Source organism: Capricornis sumatraensis, chromosome 5, assembly GCF_032405125.1.
Source record: "Capricornis sumatraensis isolate serow.1 chromosome 5, serow.2, whole genome shotgun sequence".
Taxonomy (NCBI): Eukaryota; Metazoa; Chordata; class Mammalia; order Artiodactyla; family Bovidae; genus Capricornis; species Capricornis sumatraensis.
The window spans coordinates 69,461,257-69,475,519 of NC_091073.1; the positions used below are offsets into that span (position 1 = coordinate 69,461,257).

Consider the following 14,263-nt stretch of genomic DNA (forward strand, 5'->3'; position numbering starts at 1 on the left):
ATAGATATTTCTCATCAGGGTTAAAATAAATAATAGGGGCAGTAACAATTTGCCCTAATGAGAATTTAAAAGATCCCTTCAATGCAGAGGCAACAAATAAAGGTCAGTGAGTGACTCTTGGATTCTTGTTGTCTCTTTCATGATGGCAGATATTCCAGAAATGGTTTTGAGTCAGTTTTTGAGGTGTCCAGTTCAATAAACATGGAGACCATGCTGATAAATGTTCCAGTTGGAGGATGAAATGATGACTTCCCCCCAGTTCAGCAGCAGAGGGCTTTGAGATAGGAAAATGGAAGGGATTTTTTAAAAATAAGTGGTATTTAAAAAACTCTTACTGAGATTTTGTGAGTCTGGTCACTATGTGTTTGCGTCCTTTGGGTTTACAGAATTGAAAAGCCAAAAGCATTATCCTTGATGTTGCACACGGCAGACATCAGCCATCCAGCAAAAGCGTGGGAGCTCCACCATCGCTGGACCATGTCGCTCCTGGAGGAGTTCTTCAGACAGGTACCTTGTTGCTTTGTTCCCCCCACTGGTGTCGTCCGTGGATACAGCCAGCAACACTGTGATCAGGACTGTTGTGGTTAAAATTATCTTCTTTTTGAAGGGATGGTTTACAGCTTTTATTTTTTGGCCTTCTGGTCATGTGATGTTTGACTCTCATCTATGTTCTGATTGTCAGAATGTTATGGTATTTCTATCCTACGCATTTCTGTTTGAGGGGGGCGGGAAAGCATTTCCTTGTGGCAATCTTTTGTCAAAATATCATCTGAGATACGGTTTTACTTTTTTTTCTAATGGGGTAACCAAATGGCAGTCACTGTGACCTCCTTCTCTGTTATAATTGACTGGGCTGTTCCTTTCTAGCAGACAAACCCATGTTGTCCAATTCCAAAGCCAGTTGGAGCAATTTGAGTTCAGAAAATTATTTGAAGCTACTGTTCCAATTATATTTAAACTTACTATATCCTAAGACACAGGGTAGTGTTTTCTATAAGAAAAATCAGAGTCTTTAATAAGGATACACTGCTTTAATTTTTTTTTAAGCTACATAGAATTAGAGAAGTAAAACGGTAAATAAATACATAGCACCAAGACTGCTGTCTTCTCAAAGCCAGGCATGTGCACTAAGCTCTTCTCAAGAAGAGCTGCCATTAAAATATCTGCTTTGAGAAATGAGGTCCTGAGGTTCAAGGCAAGATGGCATGTGGATTGTGGTATCAGAACTACAGTTAATTCAAGTTCATATGGTTAATTCATTAGTTCTTGTTAATTTACTGAGAGAGGTTACAGTACAGATTCAGAGACCTCTGACATTCCATAAAACATTACATATTAACCAGTCTCAACTTTGTCCCCTAAACTGACAAGAGATATACCCTTTCACCAGTTACTCAGATTTTTGGAAGCAAATTATTCTTAGGGTTATTCTCAGGATTCTCATTTGAATGGAGAAATTATAGAAGGCATTTCTGTCTTCGTTTTTTTTTCTTCTGAAGCTGCACATAATATCTGGTATTGAGGTAGGACTAGAGTTAACTGTACATTAAGCAAAGTTCAGAAGCCCCTCTATTGGAATTCTTATTCCAGCTGATCTGTGGCCTGGGACTAGTGAAATCACTGCTCTGGTTCCCAATGGTCTTCTCTGTGACTTGTTTCGGGGGACATCGGGGGATTTAAAGGAAGGTTGGACCAGCCTTTTTCCTTAGAGTCCTCATCACATTAAGTGTTTTCTTCATTCTGCCCAAGAGTGCCTGTTCTGTCCAACATTCTGTCCAACACATGTACACGTGTGTGCCCCTGCTAAGCTGTTTTGTGAGTATGCCAGCAGGTTCCTTATTCAGCATATGGTTGTCTCCTTACATGGTCAACGCTTGGCCTCACAGAGTGGTTCTCAAGGGGAACCCAAGGGGTGAGAGGAACTAACACTGTACAGGTCTGGCCATGTTGTATGTACAAGAATGACTCCAAATTCATTCTTAATTGAAGGTTAATTTTGAGCCATTTTTCCAGAAATTACTTGTCTAATATTAATCTCCACTTCCATTATCATATGCTTTTTTTGATCATTGCTTTTGTAATACACCTACTATAAACTAGTAATTTTAATCTGAAGCTAGAGGTAAATCATGGAGAAGGCAATGGCACCCCACTCCAGTACTGTTGCTGGAAAATCCCATGGGTGGAGGAGCCTGGCAGGCTGCAGTCCACGGGGTCGCTAGGAGTCGGACACGACTGAGCGACTTCACTTTCACTTTTCACTTTCATGCATTGGAGAAGGAAATGGCACCCCACTCCAGTGTTCTTGCCTGGAGAATCCCAGGGACGGGGAAGCCAGGTGGGCTGCCGTCTACGGGGCCTCACCGTCGGACACGACTGAAGCGACTCAGCAGCAGCAGAGGTAAATCATAGTTCACTCGTAAGTTTGAGGCATTGAAGTGGTTCCTTTTTCAGTTGTGAGAGTGAATATGAGAAATTACTTAAACGGGAACATTTTTCCCACTAAAGGAAAACTTATTTGCACAAACATAAGCTTGAATTGAAAGAAAATGTACCAGAGGCAATATGAAAATAACCATATTGAATTTCTTGCCAATCAGGAATGGAATGTTAGCTAACTGGACTGGAAGTATTTTTTTAGCAATTATGATTCAGTAAATTATTTTTATTGACTTAATATTTTAACCCAGATGCCGTAAGCCATGGTAAGTAACCCTTGTAGGAGAAATGTTGCCTTAGCTCTTAACTATAGATTTTAAATTGGACAGTTCAAATGGGAAATCTCAATGGGACTGTAGAGTCTTTGAAAAAATTACATTTAGATGTTGGGTTATATTTCAAAATAAGGGCATATCCTCAGTGCTGATAGACCAGACCTCCTATGCATTGCTGAAAGAGTAAGTTGCATCTTCAGTTTTATAACCATATTTTATAAAATCCAAGCCTCTGCCTCAGTTCTTTTTCAATGAAATACTGACTTTAAGAAACTGTGAGTTTGCCTTTTGGGTAAATACATCTTGAGAAACTCTGGAGATTCATTTCCTAAGTATTGCTGTATATTTTTATGTTTTATAAACATCACCTACAATTCTTTTAATTTCCTCTGTGTTTGTGGTTATTTCCCTATTTTTTGTGTATTTCATGTACCACTGTCTTTTCTCTTCTGTATAAAGTTAGCTGATCATTTGAATATTTGATTATTTCTTTTTTATTTTATGATATAAATTACTGCTTTCATTTTTATTAATTTATTTCTTCTGCATGATTATCATTAATTCATTTCTTTTGCTAACTCCCCAAGTTGGATGTCCAATTCATTTATTTTCATTCTGCCTGTTCAATATTAGTAAATGTAAGGCTAGGGGTTTATCTTTTTGTTAATCATGAATCTTGTAGGTTCTGATGTGCAGTGAGTTCACAATCATTCTTTATTCAATATTTTGTAATCTGGGTGTTGATTTTTCTTTACTTAGAGTTGCTTCAGATGGATGTGTTTGTTTATGTGATTTTCCCAGTGCTAGTTTCCTTTGCTTTCTACTTTTGTAATTGATTTGTGACTTATCAAAATTTGATCACATAATTTTTCATTGTTTGGGGCTTATTGTGAAATTTGCTTTTCACCTACTAAAAAAAATCAATTTTTGTGAATGGTCATGACTCTTGAAAAGTCAGTTTATCTTCCACTTGCAAAGTGGAAGATAAAACACCAGGCATATCCTTCTTCCTTATCAATTATGTCGTTTAGGTATTTTATGTTATTTTTTAAAAAATGTGATGTTTCGTGGGCTGACAGGTGTTTCTATTATTATTTTCTGTTTCTATGTAGTATAGTTTTTGCTTCCTGAATGTTGATTCTGTATTATTTGATTCTTAGATATTCATAATTGCTAGATTTTCATAGTTTATTGAATCCTCTATCATTATAAAGTCTGCTTCTTTTTCCTATCTAATGCTTTTACCTGGAATTCAAATTCAGCTCATTTTAAGAACAGACTCTTGTCTTTTTACTCTAATCTTTTACTTTTAACTTTTTACCCTAACCTTTCAGAGACACTTTTATTTGGTTGTGTCTTTTAAACATTGCTTATAATTGAGGGGTTTTTTATGAGCCAATCTAAGATTATTTTATTATTTGAAATTAACCATATTAACATCTGTTGATATGACAGGAATCTTTGCTCTTAGGTACTATCCTATTTTATATTATGATTTCTATTTTGTGGCTTATTTTTAAATTGTTCACTATATTGGCTGTACCATCTGCTTATTATGTATTTATTTCTTCTGATGACTTGGAAGTTTTATATTATGTTTTTAGTTTTAATATTGGCTAACTTGGTAATGCAAACTTAATATCCTCTATTTATTTAGATAGTATTGATAAAAATTAGCAGGCCTCTACTTCCTCTTGCCTCTTCCCCAACAGCTAGTTGTATCAACTTGCTTAATTCTTATAGTCTGTACTTTTGCCATTTAGATATAGCTCTATTCCTTTATATATATCAGGTTTAAATGGTGTATGTGCACCCCCATCTATACACATAAGAAAGCTAGTGCTTATTCAGTACCTCCCAATACTTTTCCCCTTTTCCTTTCATAACATGACTAATTCCTTGTTACTGTTTGTTGGCTATATTATTTCTAAATTCTATTTTCTAAGTGAGCGTTCTATCTCATGTACCATATGCTGTTTCCAAAATATACACCAAAAACAATGTGACCCAGAAAGATGGAAAATAAACAAGTTCCAGTTGTTCTTGTCTTGGCTCTACTCAGTGCTGGCACTTTGGCCATGGTTGGTTCATTCATCTATTGGTTGGTCAAAGTTGTTCCTTGAGTGGTGTCTTCTAGGAGTGCTAAAAGCCACATTTCTGTGTGTTTGCAAGTTTTTCCACTGCTTTTATACTCCGGTCACAGTTTGCTTGGGTAAAACATTTTTTGAATCAAATTTCCTTTCCCTGAGGTCTTTTTTTGATTGATGCTTTTGAACTGTGGTTTGGAGAAGACTCTTGAGAGTCCCTTGGACTGCAGGGAGATCCAACCAGTCCATCCTAAAGGAAATCAGTCCTGAATATTCATTGGAAGGATTGATGCTGCAACTGAAATGCCAATACTTTGGCCACCTGATGTGAAGAGCTGACTCATTGGAAAAGACCCTGATGCTGGAAAAGATTGAAGGCAGGAGGAGAAGGGGATGACAGAGGATGAGATGGTTGGACGGCTTCACTGACTCAATGGACATGACTTTGAGTAAACTCTGGGAGTTGGTGATGGACAGGGAGGCCTGGCGTGCTGCAGTCCACGGAGTTGCAAAGAGTCGGACACAACTGAGTGACTGAACTGAGGTCTTTTTTATATTTTGTTCAGTATGTCTTCCACCTACGAATGTCGCTATGCAGAGGTTGGAGGCCATGCTAGAATTATTTTCATGTCTAGGTGGTATATATTTTTTCTTATGTACCCTAAGAATTTTTCTTTATGTTTGAAGCCCAGTGACATTACTAGGCTATATTTCAGTAATGATTGCTCTATAATAGTTTTTCTTGGGGCCTGGTGTGTTCCTTTCCTGTATAGATTCAAGTTCCACTGATGAAATCTTTAACGATTTCCTTTTCCATTTGCTTCCTTCTTTTGGAAAAACAGTTATTTGTATGTTGCCTCTCTTGTTTTTCTTCTCTGTTATTTTCCTTTAAATTGTCTTGTAACCCTCTGATGAGTGGTATTTTTTTCATTCCTGAATTCTATGTCTCTTAATGTGTTTTTTTTTTTTTTTATCAAAAATAACTCTCCTTTGTGCTGCCTCCACTACAGTCTTCATTTATGTGATGGTTCTGTTTTTCTTTCCCATATCTTCCCTGAGCTCTTCCAGATCCTTTTTCCCTGAGCCCTGGTTGTTAATAATTTCAGGAATTTTTTTCCCATCATGGGAGTATGTATGTTTGGTCATCACTTGGTGGCACTGTTTGTTTTTTTTTTTTTTTTGATGAATGTTCCCTGTTATTTTTGTTTTTCTGTTCCTTTTTCCATTTTTTCTTTCATTGTAAAGTATCTTTCCATAAGTTTTTTTTTTGTTTTCCTCCTGGTATTGGTATAGTGCTGCCTCTTCCTCCTCCTTGCCTTCCTCCTCGACCTCCATCACCTCTTCCTCTGCCCTTCCTCTCCTTCTTCATTTGATTATTATTTGCCATCTTTGAGTGAAATGCATTATTTTTTGACCAACTGTTTTCAGGAGATAAGTGCCAGGGAGAAACTGGAATAGCAATGTTCTAAGCTGCATGGTTTATTATGAGGTTTCTATGACATGGGGTGTGTGTGTGTGAGTGTGTGTGTCAGCCTTTACTTCTTCCCAGTCAGCAGTAGGCAGTAGTTGTAGGACGACTCATGGTACAGTCTGTTCTCCATGCACTCTTGCCATGCTTGTATATTTTCTCATTCAGCATTCTCTTCTTTACTATTTCTTGAAGCTAAAGAGGGTTCAGAGTAGCTCTTCACATCAGTGTCTGCTGTCTCTCTGGTTTTCCCACATGATGGATGTGGGGTATTTTTCCTATCTGAGTGAATTTTGAAAACCTCTCTTCAAACTTTATCTGACATCTGTAGCCATAGGCCTTTTCACTGGGTGTCTTGCATCACCCCTCCTGGATATTCACAGCATTTGACAGTTGTTCCTCACATAGTTTTGACTGAGTTTACAGATTTCTCCTGCTCCTTGTTTATGTTTCTATTGTTTCTTATTCTGTTTTGAGAGGATAATTTCTGAGAGGGGAGGGCAAAGATGTCTTTACTATACTTATCTTAAATCCAGAATTACAGTAATTTGCTCATACCTCATATTTGTAACTTCTTCCCTGGGAAAGAAGAGTATATATTGCTGCATTTTGTTCAACTTGATGCTTTTGTTGTCTCCCCAGTTAATTACCTTTTCTCCACTCTACTGAGAAATACTCTCTTGTGATATCACCCAATGATCTTTTGAAGCTCTTGCATTGAGAGATGCAGTCTGCCCTGTAAAGTTCCAATACAGAAAGAACCTTTGTTTCTCTTGCTCGGTTTGCTGCTTACAGATAGCTGCTGTAACAAACAAACCCCCAAAATGTAAAACAGCACACATAAAATGAAACTTTATCACCAACTCATGTAAAGTACCAACCAGTGTTTCTTGATTGGAAGATGGTTTACAATAAGCAGTGCTTTTAGATCCAGACTCTACCATCTACATGGCTTCCATGGAGTTTATCTACAGCAGGGCAGCAAAAGAAGGAAGGACATAGACACATAGGCATAGGAGATTTTGTAGGCCAGAACTGTGGTGGAAACATACCCTCTCTCCTCTTGTTTTGTTATCTAACACAAACTGGCAGAGATTCTGGGAAGTGTAGTCTAGCTATGTGGACAGGAAATAAGGGAAGGTTGTGAACAGTTAACTGCCTACTTGCTCCCTCACCTTGCTTATCACAGATGTCCAAATGGCCAAAGGAACTTGAGTATTTCTAACCAAATTCACCTTTCTATTCATAAATCAAGCATTCATTGTGTTCCTTTTGTAGACAGCTTATGTAGATGGCTTAAGTCAGCTATCTTAACCCTCCCACAAGAATGAAAGTTATTTATTTTTGTGCACTGTCCTGAAAAAAAAAAATGAGTTCACTAAAAAATGTCCTTTGTGCCAACTGAGACTCTTGCCCTTTTTTTTGAAAACATTGACCTCTTTAATAAAGAGGAAAGTAAATGAATAATTCCACAAGGGCCAGTAGTCATGGAGTCATACAATATTGTATTAGTCAAGCTAGATTCACCTGTAGAAGTACATTCTTCTGTGTTAATTTCTGTGTATTTTTTCCAGTTTATAAATGTATCTGCCTCCAGAGGGAATTCTGGGATCACTATCTTAAAATAGGTTTATAGAAATTAGTAGTAGTAGTTATTTAAATTCAAAGGATGTAAGTGATATGAGTATGGGCAAGTCCGTAGGATAAGATGCTTAATGATGTTTAGACTTTTCAGTAAAAACATTCAAATTAATGCATATCTTAGTAGTCAAGCAGTTAGTGTTCTTTTAAGCCACCCCCATTAAAATACACCAACAAAACAATGTATATCCCTGCTTCATAGGGGATAAGAGTGAGTTTTATTTGTGTTGGCTGAGCCAGCCCACTGAACCATCTACACCACTACATTTACCTTATAAAGACTCTTCCTTCTCGTCATATTGCCCAAATAGAAAAAGCTTTGGAATAAGTTCTTTTTATCATGCTACTTGAGCGATAAAGCAGCCCTTAGCAAGGCATACTTGGAAACAGAAGGACCATTGTGTCTTATGGTTTGTTAATACAGGAAAAGGGTACAGAGGGAACTAAGCCACTTCGAGACTGTTCCTGAGGCCCTTGGATGTCCCAGCACCCACTGTGAGCCCCACTATTCAGCTTCCTCAGATGCCCATTCCTTTTCCTTCTTTTCAATAGATCTTAAATGTGCATGTTAGTTTGCTCCTTTCTCTCTGGTAACATGCCTTAGAAAGAAAAAACATTCAGTTTTTAAACTAGACTGGGTTGTTAAACTAGTTAATTATTACTCTTTATTTACTATTAGTTCACTGGTGATATTTATTATAGTCAGAGTGTAACAGTTAGATGTATTAAGTTCAATAAATGTTTCTCAGATCTTCACTTAGTGGAACTATCTATTGAGAAATAATACTTGTTCTTTGAATTTACTTGTATACATTTTCTCATGTAATTGTCATTGTTATTGATGACATAGGGATTATTATCCCACATTTTATAGGTGATAAAACTTAAATGTAGAGAGGGAAAAACACACTTGCTATGATCACACAGGTGGTGGGAGCAAGGCCAGGTTCAAGCTGAAGTCAGTAGCCATTAACCTGAGCAGATTCTTTTCTTGTGAATTGAATAAACACAACTTTGTGGCTCTCAGAAGTGTGACCCACTTTCCCTTTCCTCTGGATATGTGACTGAAGTATTGAGCTCTGGTTCAGAGCTGTTCTTTAAAATCATCTCCATTTTTAATTAGACTTTCCATAGCACTTGCTTATTACAGTCTTGCCTTTTGGTGAGATTGAGAACATATTGGCCAGAGAATCATGTCTTATTATTGTCTAACTTGATAAACAGAAGCAATTATTTACTCTACCGCTTTTTTGTTCCACTTTTCATCATCACTGAGCCCTGCAGGGAAGGCCCTGGAAGCACTTAATTCCAGTTGTGTATGCCTTTAGGTACCATTCGGAGAATGATTCCCAATCAGCCCAGTTAGAATTGGTATCTCAGACACTGTCCACAACTGGAGGGGTCTACAGGCTCAAGTAGGGCTACAGATAGGATGACTGGAGAACACACAAGAATTCGGACTACTGTGCTGGCTCTCGGCCACAGGATGCGTTGCTTTGCTTATTTTCCTCAGGAGACCTACTGCTGCCTGATGAGGCTTTCTGTACAACAGCATGCGCTTTTGCAGTTGGATGGAATGATTGGACCCTGGAGGGCTCCAGCCTCCAGGTGTCTTTTATGCAGAGGAATAGGGTGCAGAACTTACTACATAATGTGATTGTAATAATGAAAAGAAAGACCAGTGGCCTTGGTGGAAGCTGAAGTTGTGAAGTAAAATCTGGGTGCCTCAGCCTTCTGTTCTTAATTTACTTTGACCTCCTGTTTTTCTAGGGCGATAGAGAAGCAGAGCTGGGTCTGCCTTTTTCTCCTTTGTGTGATCGGAAGTCCACCATGGTTGCCCAGTCGCAAGTAGGTACGTGTTTGCCAATCCACTGATGGAGAGAAAAACTAGAGAAGGGTGTCTGGAAGTAAGCTCAGATGCTCCACGTGATTCTTTGGCTAGAACCTGGCTCCATTCTGCTACTGTACTCGTGGCTTTGGCTGGCTGGGTTGATGGAGCCTCTGTCCCCATCCTCCTTCCTGGAGTGTGACTGGTTCCTGGGAAGATTAGACAGTGACATTGCTATCTCCATCATTCCCTGCCAAGAGAAAAAGGGGCTTCAGTCCTAAGGCAATGACAGGAATTAGTGGTGGGAAGCCCATTCAGTTTCAGTCTCACCATTCTGCATTTAGTACCAAGAGTTTTCTCAGTGATGCATCCTCTAGCCCACTTTCCAAGACAGCACCATTTCCTGGAAGACCTCACTGCCAGGAATGGCTCTTTTAAAATATCTCTTTCCTTTCTACCTGTGTTTTTTCCTTCCTTCCTTTCTTTTTAAAAAACAAAAATTAGCACCTTATTTTGGGTAAAGAATACTTTTGCACTTCTAATAGCTGTAATATATGTTCATTAGTATTATTTTATTAACAGAATTCTATTGCTACTTGTATAGGACAACTTTTGTCTTGCCAATTTCATTACAGGATTTTTTATCATCCTTCACTTCTGTGTATTAAATGCCAGTATCACTTCTATCTTGGTCATTGTAAAGGTCAAGTAAGCATTTGTATACTTTTAAACACTATATCTCCTTTGATTAGCATTTGGCTTCCTTCCAACTTTCATGTCACTGTGTAATGAGTTACCACCATTAGTCCCAGATCATATATTTTCTCCTGAGGTGTCACAGCACACTTTGGTATTTTTGAGTTGTTGAGATGATCAGTCCAGCCCAACATCAACTGTCTCTCCAGCATGGTGATCTCTCAAAGGTAACATTTCCAGATCTGACCCCTCTCCTGGTTTCCAACCCTGTTGGCCTTCTTCCATCCAAATAGGGCCCTGGTACCTTGAGTCGGCAGGCCTAAGATGAAGTCTACCGTCTTTCTCCCTGGTCACACTCTCCCCCATTGTCTCTGTTCTCTCTGCCTTCCTGGTGGAAGTCTCTGACAGACTCCACCTACAGCTAGGACCACCTGCTGCTGTGCACGTATCCATGCTTCCATCACACGCCCACCTTAAAATGGCACTGTATCTCACCTCCCTTACTTTGTCTTTGAGCTTTATGAAGTGAAACTTCTAAAATGATTTTCCCAGCGCCAGCTTCCATTGCTTTTTCCCACCCTATCTATCTTGCCAGATTAATTCTCCCAAATAACACCAGAAAACATCTTAGTACTATGCTGCCCAAACATCTTAAGGGGCTTCTAGTGCCTGTCTAAGTCCTAACCCTAGCTTGGTACTTTGGAACCTTCCTCCCTGAACAGATCATGACCCTTCCCAGGCTTTCCCTTTCTGACTCTAAAAGAATTCCTAAGTTCGTGTCATTCCCCAGACACATCCTGCACTTTTCCCTGTCCTGTCACCTTGCTTATTTCACCCCCTCCACCTAGAATGAATAGCCTTAGGGCTCAGCTCAAATATCACGGCCTCCATAATGCTGTTTGCAACTGTCACAGTGGGAGGGAAAATACCCTCCTTCCCTAACCTTCCTAGGGGCCTTTCTTTGGGCTTCTCCTTAGGCCCTTTCCATTTTTATGCTCACTGAGTTCTATAAACTTCCAAGGGCAGGCAGGTTGTATTACAACTTTTCTCACAGTGTTTTTTACATAGTAGATATTGAATTTGCATTTTTAAGCATTTTATTGAACTGTCTACTAAAAAGTTAAAGGAAAGCTATGTAGGGGAAATGGAACTGACTCATATGATAGTCAAAGCAAGGATTATATTAAATGATTAAGACCAACCTAAGCTCTCCTAATCTGATTTGGCGCTCCTATGTAGATGAATTTTAAAAGAAAGCTACAACTCATCAGTTTGCATGGGAACATTGGAAAGGCCCCAGTTACTATGTAATTCCTCTGAAACTTTGCTGTTTCTCTCCAGGTTTCATTGATTTCATTGTGGAGCCCACCTTCACTGTGCTCACAGACATGACCGAAAAGATCGTGAGTCCACTGATTGATGAACCCTCTCAAACTGGGGGCACCGGGCAGAGGCGTTCAAGGTCAGTGTTGAAGCTTGAAAGCTGGGGGTCAGGGTGATCTGTGCATGGGGACAGACTTCTTCTGGAAGGCATGGGGGTGGTACTTCTTAATCGTGTTCACCCTACCTCCTCCTTATGAGATGTGTCTGCTTCTTCCTTTTTCTCAGAGGAGTCGAAGTTGTACACTCTGTATTCTCCAGGCTGGCCTGTAAGAGGGTAATCAAGGTCCAGGTCGTGAAATATAGGTTCCCAGTACTTCCTCCACCCATTCTCTCTTTTGGTGGCTTTGCCCACAACATCATCAGTCACTGCACTTCATCTGCTATACCCAGAGAGTCCTTGCTCCCCATACTCCAGAAGGAAAGAACCATGGATCAGAGTTATCATATTAAGTGAAACTTTCATTTCTAGGTTCAGGAAGAAAATTAAGTAGAGGGGAAAAAGAGCTGAACTTTTAAATCACCTTCTGCCGCAACATCATTCCACCCATCCATCTGACTGAGGTTGAGTCTGACACTGTCCCACAGGCAATCTTGGTGGCGACATCGCAAAGCGCCGGCGCCTAAGAAGTCTGGCACTTTGTGCCGCATTCTGTGTGTTGTGTGTGTCACTCAGTCATGCCCGACTCTTTGCGACCCCGTGGACTATAGCCCGCCTGGCTCCTCTGTCCATAGGATTCTCCAGGCAAGAATACTGGAATGGGTTGCCATTTCCTTCTTCATCAACATCATTAAATGGAGTCAGAGTGTACAGCCTCTGGAGTCATATGGCCAGTTAAACATCCTGACTCCATTCCTACTTAACTGTACCATCTCAGGCAAGTTGCCTCAGTTTCCCCATTTGTGAAAATGTGGATTATAATACTCATAGGTTGCAGGGAGGATTAAGTGAATTATTTATTCTATGTAAAGCCTATATATGATAGTTCAGTTGGTAAAGAATCCACCTGCAATGCAGGAGACCATGGTTCGATCCCTTGGTTGGGAAGATCCCCTAGAGAAGGGAAAGGGTACCCACTCCAGTATTCTGGCCTAGAGAATTCCATGGATTGTATAGGCCATGGGGTTGAAAAGGTTCCAACACGGCTGTCAACTTTCACTTTCACTTTCAAAGCCTTTATAACAGGGTCCAGCACAGAAGAAGTGGCAGCTACCATAATGCTAACACTCAGTGTTCACTAGTATTAAATGGTTTGTATTACCACTAGTACTGCTATCCCCTCCTCCTCATCCATCAAAACCTTGGGCCCTGTCATAAAGGAGAGAAATGGAATGAAGAAGAGAAAGAATAGAAGGGCAATGAGAGGAAGAAGGACAAGAAGATTAGGACAGAGGGAACCCAGGAATGCTTAAGGTGAAGGGACCTAGTCAAAGGCTGCTGACAAAGAGGTCGGAAGCCCCCTGCCTGAGTGAGTCCCACACCTCCACAACTCTGCCAGCACTGGGCTGAGATCTGCTCTACTTATCTAGTTAGTCTTGAGTGTCATTCAGTGGATTTGTATTTGTATTTGTAGTTCCCTGGAAATGTGTGATACTTTAGGGACTGTGGTCACCTAAATGGGAAGGGAATCCAAAAAAGGGGATATATGTGTACATAAAGCTGATTCACTTTGCTGTAAACAGAAGCTAACACAACATTGTAAAGCAGCTGTATTCCAATAAAAGTTAATTTAAAATAAGTACACCTTCAAAAAAGTCAAGTTTCCCAGGAAGATGGCACTTTCTATGTTATATATATATTGGAGAAGGCAATGGCACCCCACTCCAGTACTCTTGCCTGGAAAATCCCATGGATGGAGAAGCCTGGTGGGCTGCAGTCCATGGGGTCGCTAAGAGTTGGACACGACTAAGCAACTTCACTATCACTTTTCACTTTCATGCATTGGAGAAGGCAATGGCAACCCACTCCAGTGTTCTTGCCTGGAGAATCCCAGGGACGAGGGAGCCTGGTGGGCTGCCGTCTATGGGGTCGCATAGAGTCGGACACGACTGAAGTGATTTTGCATATATATATATATATATATATATATATATATATATTTCTGTATTTCCTAAAGTTGCCTCTGTTTAAAGCTTTGAGTGGTATTATATATTTTTGTAATTTCATTTATTTCTTTAATTTCGGCTGTTTGAGTCTTTGTTGCTGAATGGATTTTCTCTGGTTGCAGTGAGCAGGCGCTACTCTTCGTTGCCCTGCACGGGCTTCTTACTGCAGTGGCTTCTCTTGTTGCAGAGCACGGGCTCTGGGGCATTTGGGCTTTAGTAATTGCGCTCAGGGCTCAGTAGTTGCCATTCCCAGACTGCACAGCACAGGCTCAATAGTTGTGGCACACAGGTTTAGTTGCCCCGAGGCATGTGGGATCTTCCTGGACCAGGGGTCAAACCCATG

General features: G+C 39.9%; 1 protein-coding gene across 2 annotated transcripts in view; it reads left to right on the plus strand.

Moving 5' to 3' along the window:
* PDE1C (phosphodiesterase 1C) overlaps positions 1–14,263 on the plus strand; it is a 539,914-nt gene that overhangs the window by 442,152 nt on the left and 83,499 nt on the right. For both annotated transcript variants that reach the window (XM_068972561.1, XM_068972562.1), the window contains 3 exons: positions 387–507; positions 9,681–9,762; positions 11,776–11,896. In XM_068972561.1, coding sequence (XP_068828662.1) covers positions 387–507; positions 9,681–9,762; positions 11,776–11,896 — 324 coding nt within the window. The remainder of the gene's footprint in view (positions 1–386; positions 508–9,680; positions 9,763–11,775; positions 11,897–14,263) is intronic.